Below are 17,456 nucleotides of genomic sequence, written 5' to 3'. Positions count from 1 at the left end.
TAGTTTGACTTAGCTGTTCTTCAGCTTCTGTTCTCAAGCAGTTCCTTTTAGCTTTGAATTTTATGTTTATCTTTCTGTAAACATGGCTTGTGTTTTAAGTTGGGAAATTCAGTTTTTCCTGTTGGAAGAGAGTGTATTTATTTGATACGAAAGGTAATTCTGAAGTAAAAATATGACATTGGAGGGAACAGTTGAATGACTTTCCTTGACTGATGATAGCTCTTTTGGTTTTGCTTATCAGAGACAATTGATTTTCTTCCAGTTCCCTTATTGCGACTTCATATGAAGAAGAGAGTCTTCTGACTAGTTAATTGAAGATTTATTTAAATAGAATAAAATAAAGACAAATAATACTGTACCACTGTTGATGGCTTATTCCGCTTTGCTGAGACAGAAGAAATCAATGGTAGTTTGAAGGATATTTTTCCCTCCTCTTGCTAGTGCTTGACTCCCCAGGTACTTTGTTCTTCTTCTGTACCTAGGAGACATCACGATGCTTCCGCTGTGCAAAGTGGTGGTGAATGTAGCAGGACAACTTATTCCTTCAACTCCATGATGTTTCATTTGTAGAGGAGCAGTACTTGTATCAGTATATTTGTGGATCAGAAAAAGCAATATTAATAAAGGTTTCAGGCAACAGTGATAAAAGTCTTTGCAGAACTAATTTAACAGCAGTTTGTTAGCAAGACAATGTGAGAACCCCAGGCAGCTACACATTGTACTTGTGGAAGTTGACAGCCACCCAGGGAGAACTGTGAGAGCTAATAAAGGCCTTACGTATTCACAAATACTGATTTGTTTATATCTATTTCTCATCAATCAAAAGATGGACCTCCTCTCCCCACCTCTCCCTGCCTTGCTTTTCATTAATTAGTCCTGTGGTTTAAGGACTGATCTTTGGATTTTCATTCTCTGAATCATGAGACATTCATGTTGAGAATATTGGAAGAACTCATTTCTGACTGAGTTTAGGGCTTTCATAATCCTCACCTGACCTCTAGTGTCTTTTCTTCTGCTAGATTCAGCTAATAATTTTCCTTTATTCCTCTTTTGATAAGTAAATAAATAAAAACTTTCATTCAGTTTTCTGTGTTGGCTTGATGTCTTCATCAAATGCAAGATAAAAGTATCATCCCACTTCACTGATGAAAAACCAGAAACTGACATCCTAAATATTCAAGCTCAGTTTGCAGTATTTCTTGTCTGGACAAAAATTTGTGTGTTCCCAGCTCTGTTAAATGAAGAACAGAAACAAATTTCTGTTTGATAAGTAGGGGGTTTTCTTCAGCTGGCAGTACTTCCCTTTTCCTCCACTTTCTGAAGCTCTGCTCCAATACAGCTCTCTTTAATACTCCTTGAGATCTCAAGAGCCCCTGCTCCTTACCCAGTCCTGGTAGTCATATTCCTTATCAGTGGCGTAAAGATATTGGCAGATGCCTGATGAATGGAGCCTATATAGCACAACGTGGAGTATGTTGCAGTGTTGGTGTTATTGTCCTGGTTACTGTGAAGTGACAGTGGAACAGATATGTTTATATTTCAAACTGCCTTTTCTGATGCACCCAGAGCTTTTATTTTATCACCTGTTTGTGGAAATTAAGCTCTCCACTCATTTTCCCATATAGAGACATTAGGTCCCCAACCTATTACATTAATAGGTTAAGGTAATAATTAATGTTAATGCTCATTTTTGCCCACTGTTTATTATTCTGTGAAATTTCATAGTACTTTTTGATACTGACAGCCCAGCTGAAATTTATGTTGGTCATAGGCTACTTAAAACCAAGTTTAATACTGTCAATCAAAATAATAGGATGTAAATGCATCAAAATTGGGTATTTTTGTTGTAGATTTCTTTTGTGTTATAAGTTTTTTTTTTTTCTGTGTCCACTTGAAAGTTTCCATTTGAAAGTAAATGGAAACATTAATAATTCATAGAAGCTCTCCTTGAATTTATTCAAAAGTAGCTTTTCTGTTTTACAGGAAAGTCGAGTGTTAAGGACGGTGCCTTTGCTAGCAGCTTGTCTCCCTCCAGACAAGTGTAAAATTGTGGTTGGTCGACGTTTTAGTGAAGACAGGTGAGTGAGATTGGTTATGCAGTATCATGTCTTCTGTAACTTATGGAGATATTTTTCTAAGTTTTTTTAGTAAGAACACAACAGTGTTGTTAATTTTTATGTTAAGTGTACACATTCACTCAATACAAACATTTGGTTTCCAGCAAAGATAAATTACATATAATAGTCAGAAACACTTCATATGTCTTCCTCTAAGTTATAGATTTTACTGTCTCAATTTTGTGCTCTTGAGAATTTTAGGTGGTTACTATGCCTCTCTAGCTTTTTGCAGTTCTGTTCTAACCTGGTATTAGGTTTGTGGTGTCCTCTTGGTTCCTTTTGTATTAGCCTTGTCTGACAAACCATTTGGTATTACTGAAATATAAGTAATAGTTTTCACTTGAGTGTGGGAGATTGTACTTGAGAAGGGAGTCCTTTGGTGAAAAACTCTTAGAGAATGTATAATTTTAAAATCTTTTCTTCTTAAAATTGATTATGAGAAAGCACAGCTTTCAGAATTTCTTTTATTATTTGGAGGCCTTTTATAAAAAATTCACAGGAAAAAAGAGGCTTATAAAAGGTGGAAGCAAGGACAGGTGGCCTGGGATGAATACAGGGATGTTGTCTGCGTAGTTAGGGACCAAGTTAGGAAAACTAAGGCCCAATTAGAGCTAAACTTGGCAAGGGATGTTAAAGATAATAGGAAGGGATTTTATAGGTATGTAGCGGCTAAAAAACAGACTAGGGAGAACATAGGCCCTCTCTGGAAGCTTTCGAGAGAGCTGGCTACACAGGATTTGGAGAAGGCTGAGGTTCTGAATGACTTCTTTGCCTCGGTCTTCACTGACAAAGGCTCTGACCGCACCACCAAGTCTTGAAAGGCAGACACAGGGACTGTGAAAACCTAGACCTTGGGCCCACTGTAGGAGAGGATCTGGTTCGTGACCATCTTAAGAACCTGAATGTACGCAAGTCCATGGGACCTGATGAAATCCATCCGCGGGTCCTGAAAGAGCTCGTGAATGAAGTTGCAAAGCCACTGGCCATTGTATTTGAAAAATCATGGCAGACAGGTGAAGTTCCTGATGACTGGAAAAAGGGAAATATACCCCCATTTTCAAGAAGGGGAAAATGGATGACCCAAGGAATTGCAGACCAGTCAGTCTCACCTCTGTGCCTGACAAAATCATGGAGCAGGTTCTCTTGGAAGGCATGCTAATGCACATGAAAAACAACAAGGTGCTCGGTGACAGCCAGCATGGCTTCACTAGGGGGTATCCTGCCTGACCAATTTGGTGGCCTTCTATGACAGGGCTACAAAAATGATGGACAGGGGTGGAGCAGTTGACGTCATCTACCTGGACTTGTGCAAAGCATTCGACACTGTCCCACATGATATCCTTGTCTCTAAATTGGAGTGTCATCAATTTGATAGGTGGACCACTCGGTGGATAAAGAACTGGCTGGATGGTCGCACTCAAAGAGTTGTGGTCAACGGTTCAATGTCCAGCTGGAGATCAGTAACGAGTGGTGTCCCTCAGGGATCGGTGTTGCGACCGGTCTTGTTTAATATTTTTGTTGCTAACATGGACAATAGGATTGAGTGTGCCCTCAGCAAGTTTGCCAATGACACCAAGCTGTGTGGTTCTGTTGATACACTAGAGGGAAGGAATGCCATCCAGAGGGACTTTGACATGCTTGTGAGGTGGGCTGATGCCAACCTCATGAAGTTCAACCAAGCCAAGTGTAAGGTCCTACACCTGGGTTGGTGCAATTCCAGGCACAGCTACAGGTTGGGCAAAAAGGTAATTCAGTGCATCCTTGCGGAGAAGGACTTGGGGATGTTGTTTGATGAGAAAATGAACATGAGCCATCTGCAGTGTGCACTTGCAGCCCAGAAAGCCAACCGTATCCTGGGCTGCATCAAAAGGAGCGTGACCAGCAGGCCAAAAGAGGTGATCCTGCCCCTCTACTCTGCTCTCGTGAGACCTCACTTGGAGTATTGTGTTCAGTTCTGGTGTCCTCAACATAAAAAGGACATGGTGCTGTTAGAACAAGTCCAGAGAAGGGCCACGAGGATGATCAGGGGACTGGAGCACCTCCCGTATGAAGACAGGCTGAGAAAGTTGTTTCTGTTCAGCCTGGAGAAGAGAAGGCTGCATGGAGACCTCATAGCAGCCTTCCAGTATCTGGAGGGGGCCTACAGGGATGCTGGAGAGGGACTATTCATCAGGGACTGTAGTGATAGGACAAGGGGTAACGGGTTGAAACTTAAACAGGGGAAATTTAGACTAGATATAAGAAAGAAATTCTTTCCTGTTAGGGCGGTGAGGTACTGGAATGGGTTCCCCAAGGAAGCTGTGAAAGCTCCATTGCTGGTGGTGTTCAAGGCCAGGTTGGATGAAGCCTTGGGTGATATGGTTTAGTGTGAGGTGTCCCTGCCCATGGCAGGGGGGGTTGGAACTTAATGATCTTGAGGTCCTTTCCAACCCTTACTATTCTATGATTCTATTCTATGATTCTATAATATTTTTCTCCCATATAATATCTTTAGTCCTCATTGGATGAAGCTAAATCTTAGAAAACAGTTCTTGGTAGAAATGCTAATGACATTACTACACAGACTTTCAACAAAAGCAAATAAAAATCATGAATACTGATGAAAGAAATTAATTCTAAAATTGAGTTTAATCTTTGGAGAAAACGTTTTGTAGAGCTCAGTGAACAAAAATGTCATAAAGTGATTCAGAATAGTGCTCCCACACCTTTGTGTTGCATGTAGTAGTAGCTAGAGCACGTTAGAAATATATTGGTTTTCTATTAGTATTCTATGCTAATAACTGTAGTAATTAAGAAGTTCCAAGGTAAAGGGAAATTGTACTATCTTCCCATTAAACCTGAAAATGAAGCAACTTTTCATACTGATGTGCACAGGATGGAACACTATCAATACAAGAAATAGTATACTATTCTGCTTCCAGTAAATGTCCTTAGTTTTTTTTTTTTTAGACGTGATGATTACAGTATTAAAGCTTTCTCAAGTTTGAATCCAGAGGCATTTCTCTAATGTAAAGGGAGTAATTTCTCTAACCTAAAGCATACTGTTTAGGTCAAAACCAGTTGTGGAATATCTCAGCCTCAAAATAGTTTAAATAAATTCATAATTACCTAATTGCTGTGAGGTTTGGTTTTTTTTTGCCATAAAATGTATTGGAGATGGTGAAAGAAATTGAAGTTTTCCTTAGGTTAATATGAATATTGGTGATCTGACTCATCCAGATGCAGGGCCAAAAGTAATTAGGTGGTAATCATACATTATGGGGTAACTGGAATGATTGCAAAGCCTAGCATTTAAACCTCTGATGTTTATGACAGAAAGATGGAAAATAAGGATAATTTTTTTTTCTAAACTTGTGCTTGGACGAAAGAGGGAACATAAAGCACACTTTTTTTTTTTTTTTGTTAGCATTTCCTCCACCCAGTTCTACCTTCTTGGGTCACCATTTCTTATGATTGAAATCTGATCGAGAAATTATGTAGATAACCTTACTCTTAATTGGCCTATATTGCAGAATGGCTAAAGAACCAACTTCTGTAAGTCTTTCCAGAAGCAGCCAGCTAATCAAAGCTTTTTGAAGTTGGTATCTTCAACATATAATTGGCACAGTAATGGTAAAGATGAGAAGTGATTAATCCAATTGTTTTGAAGTGCTAACTTGAGATTTTTCCCCAGTCATGTATATTCTTCCTATGATCTGTCATTTTAATTCTACTGAAAGTATGTAGTCTTTCCAAAGTGCCTTAGCTCAACAGATGGCATTTCTGAATTAAAAGACCAGGTCTGGACTTTGGTTTTTGTGCGTTTTTTTAATATTTTTTATTGATTAAATTATTGTCAGATATTAGGGTTACTCTTTGGTGTGCTAAAATGATTAAAAATTAACAACTTGGCATGAGTACTTACTGAATATCGGTATTGTAAAAACAGCACTTTTGTGAGTTGTTGATATTTTCTGTTCAGTTCTTTTTGTAGATTTACAATGAGCCTAGTATCACAGTAGTATGGCAGGCAGGGGTGTGGGAGGGGTGGGGTTAGCATCACTGCCAGATTAGAGATTGAATTTTTATGTGAAAGTGTAAAATACTTTGTGTGTCTGACATACCTTACTCATAGAGATGCTGAGCCTGTTAGATATAGGTACGTTTTATACTTTGGCTAAGAGAGCAGCATAAACAAGCAAAGGACTCAAATAATTTGTACTAAAATTTTAAAAACTTTTCTGTGAAACAAGTTTTCTGCACAAGCTCAGGCTGATTCCATGGTAACTGGAGTTTTCACTTCTGACTTCGTGTAATGACCACGTATCACAGAATCACAGAATCCCAAGGGTTGGAAGGGACCTCAAAAGATCATCTAGTCCAAAACCCCTGCAAGAGCAGGGTAACCTAGAGTACATCACACAGGAACTTGTCCAGGTGGGCCTTGAATATCTCCAATGTAGGAGACTCCACAACCCCCCCAGGCAACCTGTTCCAGCGCTCTGTCACTCTTACTTACAGAAAAGAAGTTCTTCCTGATGTTATCGTGGAACCTCCTATGCTCCAGTTTACAACCATTGCCCCTTTTCCTATAGCTGATTATCACTGAAAAAAGCCTAGCTCCATCATCCTGACACCCACCCTTTACATATTTGTAAACACTGATGAGGTCACCCCTCAGTCTCCTCTTCTCCAAGCTAAAGAGACCCAGCTCCCTCAGCCTCTCCTCATAAGGGAGGTGTTCCACTCCCTTCATCATCTTTGTGGCTCTGCGCTGGACTCTTTCAAGCAATTCCCTGTCCTTCTTGAACTGAGGGGCCCAGAACTGGATGCAATATTCCAGATGCGGCCTCACCAAGGCAGAGTAGAGGGGGAGGAGAACCTCTCTTGACCTACTAACCACACCCCTTGACCTCTTGACCTACTAACTCGCACACTGTGTGAGTCTTCCAGCAGATACTGGAGTAGTTAAAATCCCCCATGAGGACCAAGGCATGTAGTCGTGAGGCTGCTTTCAGTTGCTTGTAGAAAGCCCCATCAACTCCTTCGTCCTGATCAGGAGGTCTATAATAGACCCCCACAACTGTATCACCCGTACCAGCCTGTCCCTTAATTCGTACCCACTTGCTCCTCATCTGCCCCCGGACAGAACTCAATACATTCTAGTCACTCTCTCACATAAAGAGTGACTCCACCACCTCGCTTTGCTGACCTATCTTTCCTAAAAAGGACATAGCCATCCATGACCAATGAACACTGAAAAATTTATAGTGAGGATTAGACAGACCTATCTAAACAGTGATAGGATCTGGTTAATTTCTAAATTGACAGTAGTTTCAGTTATTTCTATTAATTTATTTATAAAACTATTGGTTTTGTGGTGTTGATGCCGCAAAACACAGGAATATATAGAGTGATTACAACCTTGACAAAATATGTTCTACCAATAAATTTGACCAGAGATTTTTCTAACAGCTTGTACTGTAGTTTTTTGAACCTTCTAGGATAGAAGATATGAAAGATGTAAAAGTTATTTTCTCTTGATATCTCAAAATATTTTTATCCTGTATTCATGAAATAGATGGATTTTGTAACTGGTTGTAATGATTGTAATGTGTGTAACTTAGTCACCTTCATTAGGAATGGTAGGAAAGTGTTTATATGCATTTTTTTAACAGTGTATTAATTTTATTTCTTTCTCTCTGACTTAGAAACATTACTTTCCTCATGGCTACAGTTGCTGTTTGCTTCATGTCTTCTTTTTTTTTAATTCTATTTTTTTTGTACTGACATCCCATGCTATTCGTTTTGGTCCTTTTCTGTCAGCATTCAGATGTGCATAATTTTCTTTCCCTTTTCCTCTGCCTTCCTTGGTACATTCACATGTTGGAAATTACAGATGTCTTCTGTCTTTTTTCCATTCTTTAAGTCTTCAGAAGCACAAATCCTGGTAGTATTTCCTAATTTTTTGCCCTTTATGCTATTACTTAATATGATTATTTTACAAATCCCTTACTGTTTTCATTGGCTACCACCTAACCAAGCCTTTTGTGTTTGACATAAGACTTCTAAGTCTTCCTTAGTTGATGGTATCTCAAATTCTTTAGGATTAGTTAGGATGACTTCTGCTTCATAGTTCTTGATCAAGACTTATTTTTATTAAATCAGTATCTTGGTTCAGTGCTTCTGCTTATCAAAAGCATATATAATTCTTCAAATGTAGTGTTCTTTCAGATTTCTAAATACTCTCACCCCCTTCTGGGTAATTTCCAGCACCTTTCTCCTTTCTGCTCTTACTCAGTTATCAGATGGCTTCCAGTTTGACAGTGTTCACTGCCAAGATTATCAGTCCCAAAAGCCACTTCCTGATCTCCACTGGTATATCAGAACTTACTTTCTGCACTCACCTTATTCTCTTCTTCTTCAGTTCTGCTATCTTTGTGCTAAAAAATACAAAATTTTCATTTAAGTCAACCCAGTATATTTTACAACCTACACTGCCACCCATCATGATTTAATTCCTTGAAATATGCATATCTTCCTCCAACTATTTTGCTGTCTTTCCTCAATATTGAAGATTTTTCTAGGATAATACTGACAGAACATAGTGATGTGGTTTTTGTTCTTGTTTTATTGTCTTTCCTTCATTCCACTCGGCTTCTATGTTACATATTTCTTTTCTCTGCATTTGATTTTTGCTGATTATGTACAGATATGGTCATATCTTGGACAAATGATGAAAAATTGAATGTTTATGCTCTTTTGGAGTAGGAGAGGTCCTAATTCTCTAACATGTTCTGGTAACTGTTAAGCTTGAGCTTACAATTCTTGTCATGACTCTCATCTGTTTCAAATACTATAGCATTCTTTTCTTTGGACTTGGTAAACATAAGAGTCTTTTCCGAGGAAGGTCCATCCAGAATCCTGCTGAACAATTGCTTTCTCAGCTTATTTGAACTGCTTTGACCTGGTTGTTTTACAAGTCAGTATGCTATCTCTTGTTGTCAGACTGAAACGAAATACGTTGGTTTTGGAGCTTTTCTTTGCCTGGTGCCCCATCATACCACTCACTCTTGAAATGTGTGCTTTTACCTCCTGTTACTCAAAGATGCCTGTTTGGTTTTGACTGTTGGTTGACTTTTTCCTGTGGATCTGTTGAGGCCTGGTTGGTTGTCCTGGAAACACTTGTAGAGGTAGTTAGTCTCTGCTTTACCTCACTTTGCAGTAGATTTTAATATGTGCATACAGAATCATAAGTCAGGCTCCTGCTATATTGACAATACTTGAGGCTTGTGCTCACCATTATTTTTATTATAGGTTTCTTAGTCTTTTACTTAATCTGTTTTAGATATAGTTAATTAATTACTTTGACAGAGGCTAGATATTTTTGGGTTTACAGCTCCTCTGTGAAGTGATGATGTCTGGTCTCAAAAAGTGAGGGCTTCAGTGCTTGAATAACACAAATTAGTTCATTAGGATTTCTACCTCCAATTTGTTTATGCAGTTGTAATATTACATATGCTAGTGTAGCAGGTACTGTTTTTAGTATATCACGTTTGTGGTTTTCTAAACACATTAGTGTGTCATTACATATGCTGAAACATACATAGCTTAAATCAAATTTGGTCATGAGCATACATGTTGATGTTGGAACACTGAATGTCTATTCTTTTCCTCCTCTTGCTCTTCCACCAGATAAATATGCTCTTTTTTGGAAAATGTTTCATAATGAATTGCATTCAAGGGATGATATTTAGAAAATACTTCACTGAACATTTTGTTAAATATCCTACAAGGGTGGGCTGACTTCTGTCAGCAGTAAATTTAAGTGTTTGCAACCCCTTTTAGCAGGGCCTATTTCCTGTGTGTTACACTTGCACTGGGAGTACTCCAGGAAAAGAAGTCTATTGAACTCCTAGTAGATTATGAAGCTCACACAGTAGCAATGATTAAGGTGATAAAGGGGAACCAAAATGCCCATTTGGCACTCTTGAAAGGAAGATCAGATCCAAAGGTCTGCCCAGTAAAATTTGTTCAACAATAATTTTGGTTTTTGTGATACAGATTTAAAGCCATTCATTGAAAATTGAATGTTATTGTTAGTACACGTGGCATAGTGAGCAAGAGCAATTAAAAAGTGTGGGGGAGAAAAATAGGGTAGCCAGGGCATCTATTGTCTTGATTTGTCTAGGTAATTATTCTTTCCTGAATGTAGAGTTATGGGTGGTTTATATAGCTGAACATACAGTGAGCTATATGTTTTTCTGAAACTGCAGTTACAGAAAGATTTACATTTGAAGGATGTTTATTGAGGTACTCTTTATAGAGAGATGATACTTCGAATATATTCTTTGAGCGGTAGATTTGATAGTCACTGTGAACATATTAGGGAAAAAAACCAACTATAGTCTTATATTCATTAATAAAATGTAACTTCTGGAATTTGTATTCTTTTTAGGCCACTAATAAACTTTTTGCAGGCAATTGTTTCTGAATAATAATACTGTTTACTCTGCTCAGAAGGTGTTTCTGGCATATATTGAACAGATATAACAACTGTATCTAAAGTCTAATGTCAAAAATTTGAATTATTTAAATTTGATATCATAGTTATATAAAAACAGCCTTATCACCATTGCTTTTACTTTAATTTCATAGTTTGTGACAGCTTGGGAGGGGTGATTTTGCCTTTTTTTTTTTTTCTGGGAAGGTAGTCTAGTTTTCAAACCTTCCCTCTGCAAATATTCACACTTCCGTAGTTTGCTAATTCTGGGCACTGTAATAAAATTCTACACTGTAATGAATTATCATAAACAGGAAAACAGATGCAAATGTCTCTGCATCCATCAGCCTGTCATTTAGGACAGTGAGGGGGCAATTGCAAGTTTATTTGCACTGCTGTCTGAAATAAAGCTATGCAAATCTCCAGTACTCTCTGTACGTTATATTTGCTAGCTCTGCTACAGTTAAGTAGTTTAGATCAGAAGTTAGTTGGGGTATTTGGGAAAATTTGTAACTCCAACCAGTTTTGAAATAATAAAATGCAAGTTATTTGTTTTAGTTTTATAAAGCTGTTTGTGGTAATTCATACTGTAAGTATGGTATTTTTCTACTGCTTGTTCATGAATAAAAATATTTTTACTGCATCAAATATCAACTAATTGAGTTTTACCACTTACCAAATAATTTAAAACTATTTGCAACATATGGTTTTGTATTCAGTCAACTTTCTTGTAGGGTTTTTTTTTTGTGTGTTTCAGCGTCATTGTGTTTATTAGACTAAATATGTAGCTTTTTACTCCTTGTCTCAATCAATGAGTAAATGCACCCAGAGATCAGTCTGTTACAGCAGCATGGGGTTGGAACTAGGTGATCTTAAAGATCCCTTCCAACCCAAATTTATAAGTCTGTGAACTAGTGCAAAATTTGTACCGTTTTTTTTGTTTGTCCCATTGAGTACAAAGTAGCAGTTATCTGGCATTAGTAATTTCTTCTCTGTTTAATTTTTCTAAGTGAATTTTGTTGTGGATACTTCATGTTAATAGTAAAATTAGTTGCAGTAGCCCAAATTATAGATGAGAAACAGATGTGTTACTTCTGGAGCAGAACTTTGACCTGTTTTAGAGAAACGGTAATGGATGTAATTTATTTTAAAAGGATGTGGCATTTCTAGGTATAGTTATTGCTGCTGCTATTTTAAATATGTACTTTATTTCCTGACCTTCAGTTTCTAATTTTCTTGGATATTTTTGCTGTAGAGGTTATGTTCTGAAGTTTTCTCTGTACAGTTCTCTACTTTGTTTTCTTGATATACCTGAGATACAATTAAGGTATGGTGTGATCTTTTCCTAGTATTCTGGGAGTGTGGCTTTAGAAATTCCTTCCTCTCCCCCTTGCTCCTGACTGGGGTTAGGTTGCATTTTGAAGTTTTTTTTCTCTACTAGACCGAGTTGAAGGTTACTTGTGTCTCTGGTGATGACACTTCAAAAATTCTTCATCAGGGGAGTAGGAATTAGAGGATCTTTAAGGTCCCTTGGAACTCTAACCATCTGTCATGGTTTTGACCCAGCCAGTAACTCAGCAGCACATAGCCACTCACCCCCCAGCTTTTGCTCTCCCCCTGGCAGGATGGGGAGGAGAATTTAAAGAATATAAACCCCATGGGTTGACATAAGAACAGTCCAATAACTAAAGTACAATATGGTACTACTGCTACTACTACTAATGATAAGGGGAATAACAAGGAGAGAGAATATAAAATGAAAGGGTAAAGGAAAAAAACAGTAAACACGAGTGATGCACAATACAGTTGTTCCCCACTGGCTGACCAATATCCAGCCTGACCCGAGCAGCTCAGTTTATATACTGGGCATGATGTGCTGTGGTATGGAATACCCCTTTGGCTAGTTTTGGGTCAGGTGTCCTGTCTCTACTTCCTCCTGGCTTCTTGTGAACCTCCTCACGGGCAGAGCATGAGTGACTGAAAAGCCTTTGTTGCTACTGGGCATGACGTTCTGTGGTATGCAATACGCCTTTGGCTGGTTCTGGGTCAGGTGTCCTGTCTCTACTTCCTCCTGGCTTCTTGTACACCTCCTCACTGGCAGAGCATGAGAAACTGAAAAACCCTTTGTTGCTACTGAGCAGCAACTAAAACATCAGTGTGTTATCAACATTGCTCTCAGACTAAAGCTGAAAACACAGCACTGCACCAGCTGCTAGGAAGAAAAGTAACCGTTTACAACTGAAACCAGGACACTATGCTATCATTCTATTCCTCTTTTATTCCCCTTCTTCAATGTGCTTGTTTTGGAGAGAAGTACTGGCTTTTAGAATGTATGTGTGTTAACATCCTAAATTTTATTAAACAAGTTGCAAATAATGCAATACAGGTATTTCAAAAAATGTTTAATTGATTTTTTTACAGATGTAGAAAGGAATTTGTTACTGAAATTAAGGTTTTAGGTTACGTAGAGATGTTAATGGATGGCTAGCTTGTGTTACATAAAAGGTAACTTAAGATTCAGTAAAAGATCTATAAAAGTCTGCTAGAATTACTGCAGTTTCTCCAGATACTTTTTTTTTTTTGTACAGGTCCTACATGCTGCTTGAGAAAGGATTAGAATTCTTAGTCTTGATGTATTTGTTATTTAGAGAAGTGATTTAGCCTATGATTATGGCTAGGTATTGTGAAATTATGCTGTCTAGGATTCTCTGCAGTTAATTACTTAAAGAAACTGTGTATAACTTCATCAAATGCTTGCTGCTGCTCTTTTGTAGAAAGAGTATTAATTTTCTTAATGGGAAAACTGTGTATTGGTTTGCCTTTTTTTTCCATGATGCTAGATAAACCTTAAAATGTTTTTGATAACTCATGTATGAGCAGCATGGAAAGAGGTTAATTGAATGCACTGTAAAGAAAAAATGTATCTACAGAAGAATGTGGCATCCTGTGTCTTAGTGAATAACAATCTGCTTTTTAATTTATTTTTATTTTTACTTTTTTTTTTCAGAGAGGTGGGGAGAGGTTTGCAATAACATCTTCATTGAGGAAATCATTAAATATTTGAGGGAATTGGTATTGAGGTTGGCTAAGAAAGCAAAAACTTGCCAAGATAATGGCTCATGCTTTTCATTTCGTGACAGGACTGTACCTTGGGCTGCCATTTAACTAATTTTCAAAACTGAGTTGCCCATGTTACCAAACATGGCTGTTGGCATATTAGAAGAACCAAGTTTTTAAATGTTGAGATTGGTTGAAAATTGTTTTTCTAGGAAAAATATTTTTCTAGGAAAAAAAAGTAAGTATTAGTACTCTAATAGTACAGACAGGAAGTAGTTATCCTTTTATTACTAGCTTATGTTCTATTTCTATTTTAATTTAAGCACAGTACATGAGAAAGGAGAAGTAAATCGAAATTGGTATAATAGAAGACACAATAAAACCAACCCTTTATTACCCATTATTCCTTTTTATTCTAGTTTATTAAGTGTTGCAGACTTGCTCCACTTGTGACAAGAATAAGAAACTTTTTATCACATATTAGGGTGCTGGTGAAGACAAACTTACATCTGTTTTATTTATGTATATATGCTTGTAGGAACTAATGGAGGCATTGGTAACAATGTTTTTCATTGGGGAACTTTTCACAGTTTTTGCTAATGTAGTGTTTTATATACAGGTTTTTATAGATCAAAAAGGGTGATTTAATAAGCTGTATTTATGACCTTTTCTCTAGTGGATGGTAAAATATTTACTTGTAAAATTACAGGTTTCCAAAATTTAAAAATATGTCTCGTGATTTGATCTTTTGACCAAAGATAATTTGTTTATAGAATTGGTGTGCTTAAAGGGGAAGAAAAGATTCAAATTGTGCTAGATACCAAATGTCATTTATCTACAAAAAAAAAAGGATAAGTAATATGAAAATGTTTTTTTCCCCTCTTTCTGGGTATCTGTTATGCTTCAGTTCTGATCCTAAGGGACTGTTTCCAAGTGTGGAGATGATAGACGGTTGTTGCTTTTATTTTTAATAATTTTATTACCTTATGGGAATTATTTGAATCAGTATTTCTACAATCTTCAAGAATTGGGAGTATTGAGAGAGGCAAAGGCACATGCTTATGACCAAGGTGAAATAGTAAAAATGATGAGGAAAGCTGAGAAATTCCCATTAACCTAATGTTTTCCACAGATAATAAATAAGCATCCATTGTATACTACTAGTACTGTTTGCTACTGAACAGCAGTGTTGGATTTTTAAAGTTTGAACACTTATATTCTGCACTGGCAAAGTTTAATAGATCCCTGTTGAATTAAAACCATTTAGAGAGAAGCTGAATATAGATGTGTAATAAAAACGTTTATGATACAAAAACTGGATGATAATGAGATAAGATAGTGTTTAAATTGCATATCTCAAGAGAGTGCATCCCAGAAACAATAAAATGCCACTTGCCTTAAGTACAATCATGAGAACATATAAATCTGCTGTGACAAAGTGCTTTGATACAATTCAGGCATTAATGAAAGATATGAATAGTTCTGCTTACCAGAGATTGTTTTCAGACTAAATGGATTATATAGGTTTGCAATGCCTGCTGCATACCAAAATGAAGGCCGAACAGTGGTTTTATATGAGAAGCAGGCATTGCAAGTATTTCTGTTATACAGTTCAAGGCCATAGTTGCACATTAAAACATATCTTTCAGATCACATCATCTTTTTGAGTTGTACATAGCTGTCAGTCATGGAAAGATGGGTAACAAATAAGAAATTTTGTAATGATGTATTTATGGAACTGGAAAATTATTACCTTGAGATTGATCTTAACTTTAATTGTTGCAATAAATTGCTACCTTGATTGAAATGCAATACTGCAACTGTAGATGATGCAAATTGGTCTTTCTTGGGAATTTCAGCATTGTCTATAGTCTACAAACTGCTACCGAAACACACACCTAGCAATATAGAAGAATGCAGCAAGTACAGTGTCAGGAATGAATTTCCATGGGAAAATCATGTGTTATTTCGTACCTCTTTAAGAACTGGAAGCATTGTGTGTGTATAGGTGATATTCCTTCAGTGTAGTTCCATTACTTGAAATCATTACATTAAGATCAACTAAAGACCAGCATTGACATTTGATATTCATAACAGACCTATATATCACAACATAGCTGGAGAAGTAGGGAGAGAAAGATCCTCAGGATGCCACTGTTACTCCCCTATGAAAGTGAGATCAGTTGCATGCAGCAATGGTACTAATACCATGTACACAAGAGGCTGCAGAATTCTCAGCGGGTCTGTTTAACATGTGAACTTAACTTATTACCCTTAGAAGGCTTGTGAGGTTTTCTCCCTGTTTAGTTTGAATCCCCATTGCTGCAGTTGTACTCATTATTTCTTTTCTTGTCCTCTGTGGACAGATAATAGGTTATTTCCTTCCTCTTGTGGCTTTGGAGACTATTAACTAGGTTTCCCTTTGGTTGTCTTCCCTACAACCTTAATATATTCATTTGCTCTGTGTCTTGCTGTACTTTTCAGTAGACATTCTCCATCTTGTTAACACCTATATATTTGTGGTTCTGCATTTTTTATTTTCATTTTGTAAGAAAGGAGTATTTTTGAGGTGACCTATATTCTGACATAAGAGCTGACTTGTTTGTTGATGCTGGTTGTATTGCCCACATGATTTTGTTGAACAGGTCAACTGCGAAATTCAGTTTTTTGAGGTTTTACTTATTCCTGATTTTATTTATAACTAATTTTTCCCATGGATTAAACATCACTTTAGTGGTTCATGTTGGGTGTTTTCCCACTCTGATATTAGTTAATGTGCTTATTTTTCACCTAGTTTTCATGGAACTCACTTAGACTTGTGCTATGCTTTTATAACCATCGTTAACATCTTAGTGAGTGTTGTATCAATATTCATATTTGCTTATAGTTCTTATATTTTGTAGAGTTTATGACATCAGTAAAGTGTCAGGACTTGGTAAAAGGTTTTGTTGCATTTCTTTTTCATCCTTTGCATTTTATTCCCATAATTTGCACTTCTTTTTTCTGTGGAAATAGTAACTTTTTCTGTCCTTTCATATTTGTTCTTAGAATTGCCCACCAATTCTGTGAACACCTGTGAGCAACTTTTGTTTTTAGAATTCTGTTGTCCTTTTTTCTATGATTCTATGTTTGGAAAACTTTTTGGAGAGTCTCTGTTAGTTTTTAGCAACCTAGAAATGGTTAGAAAAGAAAATCTGAAGCCATCTGATTCTTCATATATCTCCACTTTATTCTTTTCCTCTTAGTTATTAGCTAGAGATCCGTAGAGAAAAGAATAGATCTTGCTGTGCCTTGCAGGCTTCAGAGAAAGTAACACCTCTTTTTACCTGAGTGTATTTTTCAGGCAAGCTCTTCTTCTATTAATGTCCAATATATGTGAATTTAAAATCCCTTTAGTTCCCACCAAGTGTCACTTATATCACTTGGATCACATTTTTATAATTATATTGCTTAATACTCAATTTTACAGTAATTCACAGTTGTAAATCATGCCTTACAGGTGACAAAGCTATTTTCATTATCGGGCCTTTTCAGGTAACGTCAAATGAAAACTATTATAAACTGTTACTGTTGTAATGTTTCCAAAAGGAAAAATAAAGTTTTCCTGTTTTGTTCCACCCTGCTCTGACAGTAAAGATCTCAGTTAATGATTGCCTTGGCTAGAGGTGAACATTACTGATCTGCACATCTTTTTTTTCCATGTTACACATCTATGAGTGAATCGTGTATATTTGTGACTTCTTCAGATATTTACAGAAACATAGAATGGTTTGGGTTAGAATGAGCCTTAAAGATGATCT

The 17,456-nt window shown here is 37.0% G+C and overlaps 1 protein-coding gene across 2 annotated transcripts in view; it reads left to right on the top strand.

The window, feature by feature from the left end:
- The window catches only part of DTWD2 (DTW domain containing 2), a 92,168-nt gene that overhangs the window by 31,700 nt on the left and 43,012 nt on the right, over positions 1 to 17,456 (top strand). For both annotated transcript variants that reach the window (XM_031043597.2, XM_031043596.2), the window contains exon 3: positions 1,984 to 2,078. In XM_031043597.2, the coding sequence (XP_030899457.1) occupies positions 1,984 to 2,078 (95 nt within the window). The remainder of the gene's footprint in view (positions 1 to 1,983; positions 2,079 to 17,456) is intronic.

This window comes from Melopsittacus undulatus, chromosome Z, assembly GCF_012275295.1.
Source record: "Melopsittacus undulatus isolate bMelUnd1 chromosome Z, bMelUnd1.mat.Z, whole genome shotgun sequence".
Taxonomy (NCBI): domain Eukaryota; kingdom Metazoa; phylum Chordata; class Aves; order Psittaciformes; family Psittaculidae; genus Melopsittacus; species Melopsittacus undulatus.
The sequence above is the reverse complement of the archived record's forward strand: the minus strand, read 5'-3'. Positions and strand labels throughout refer to the sequence as shown.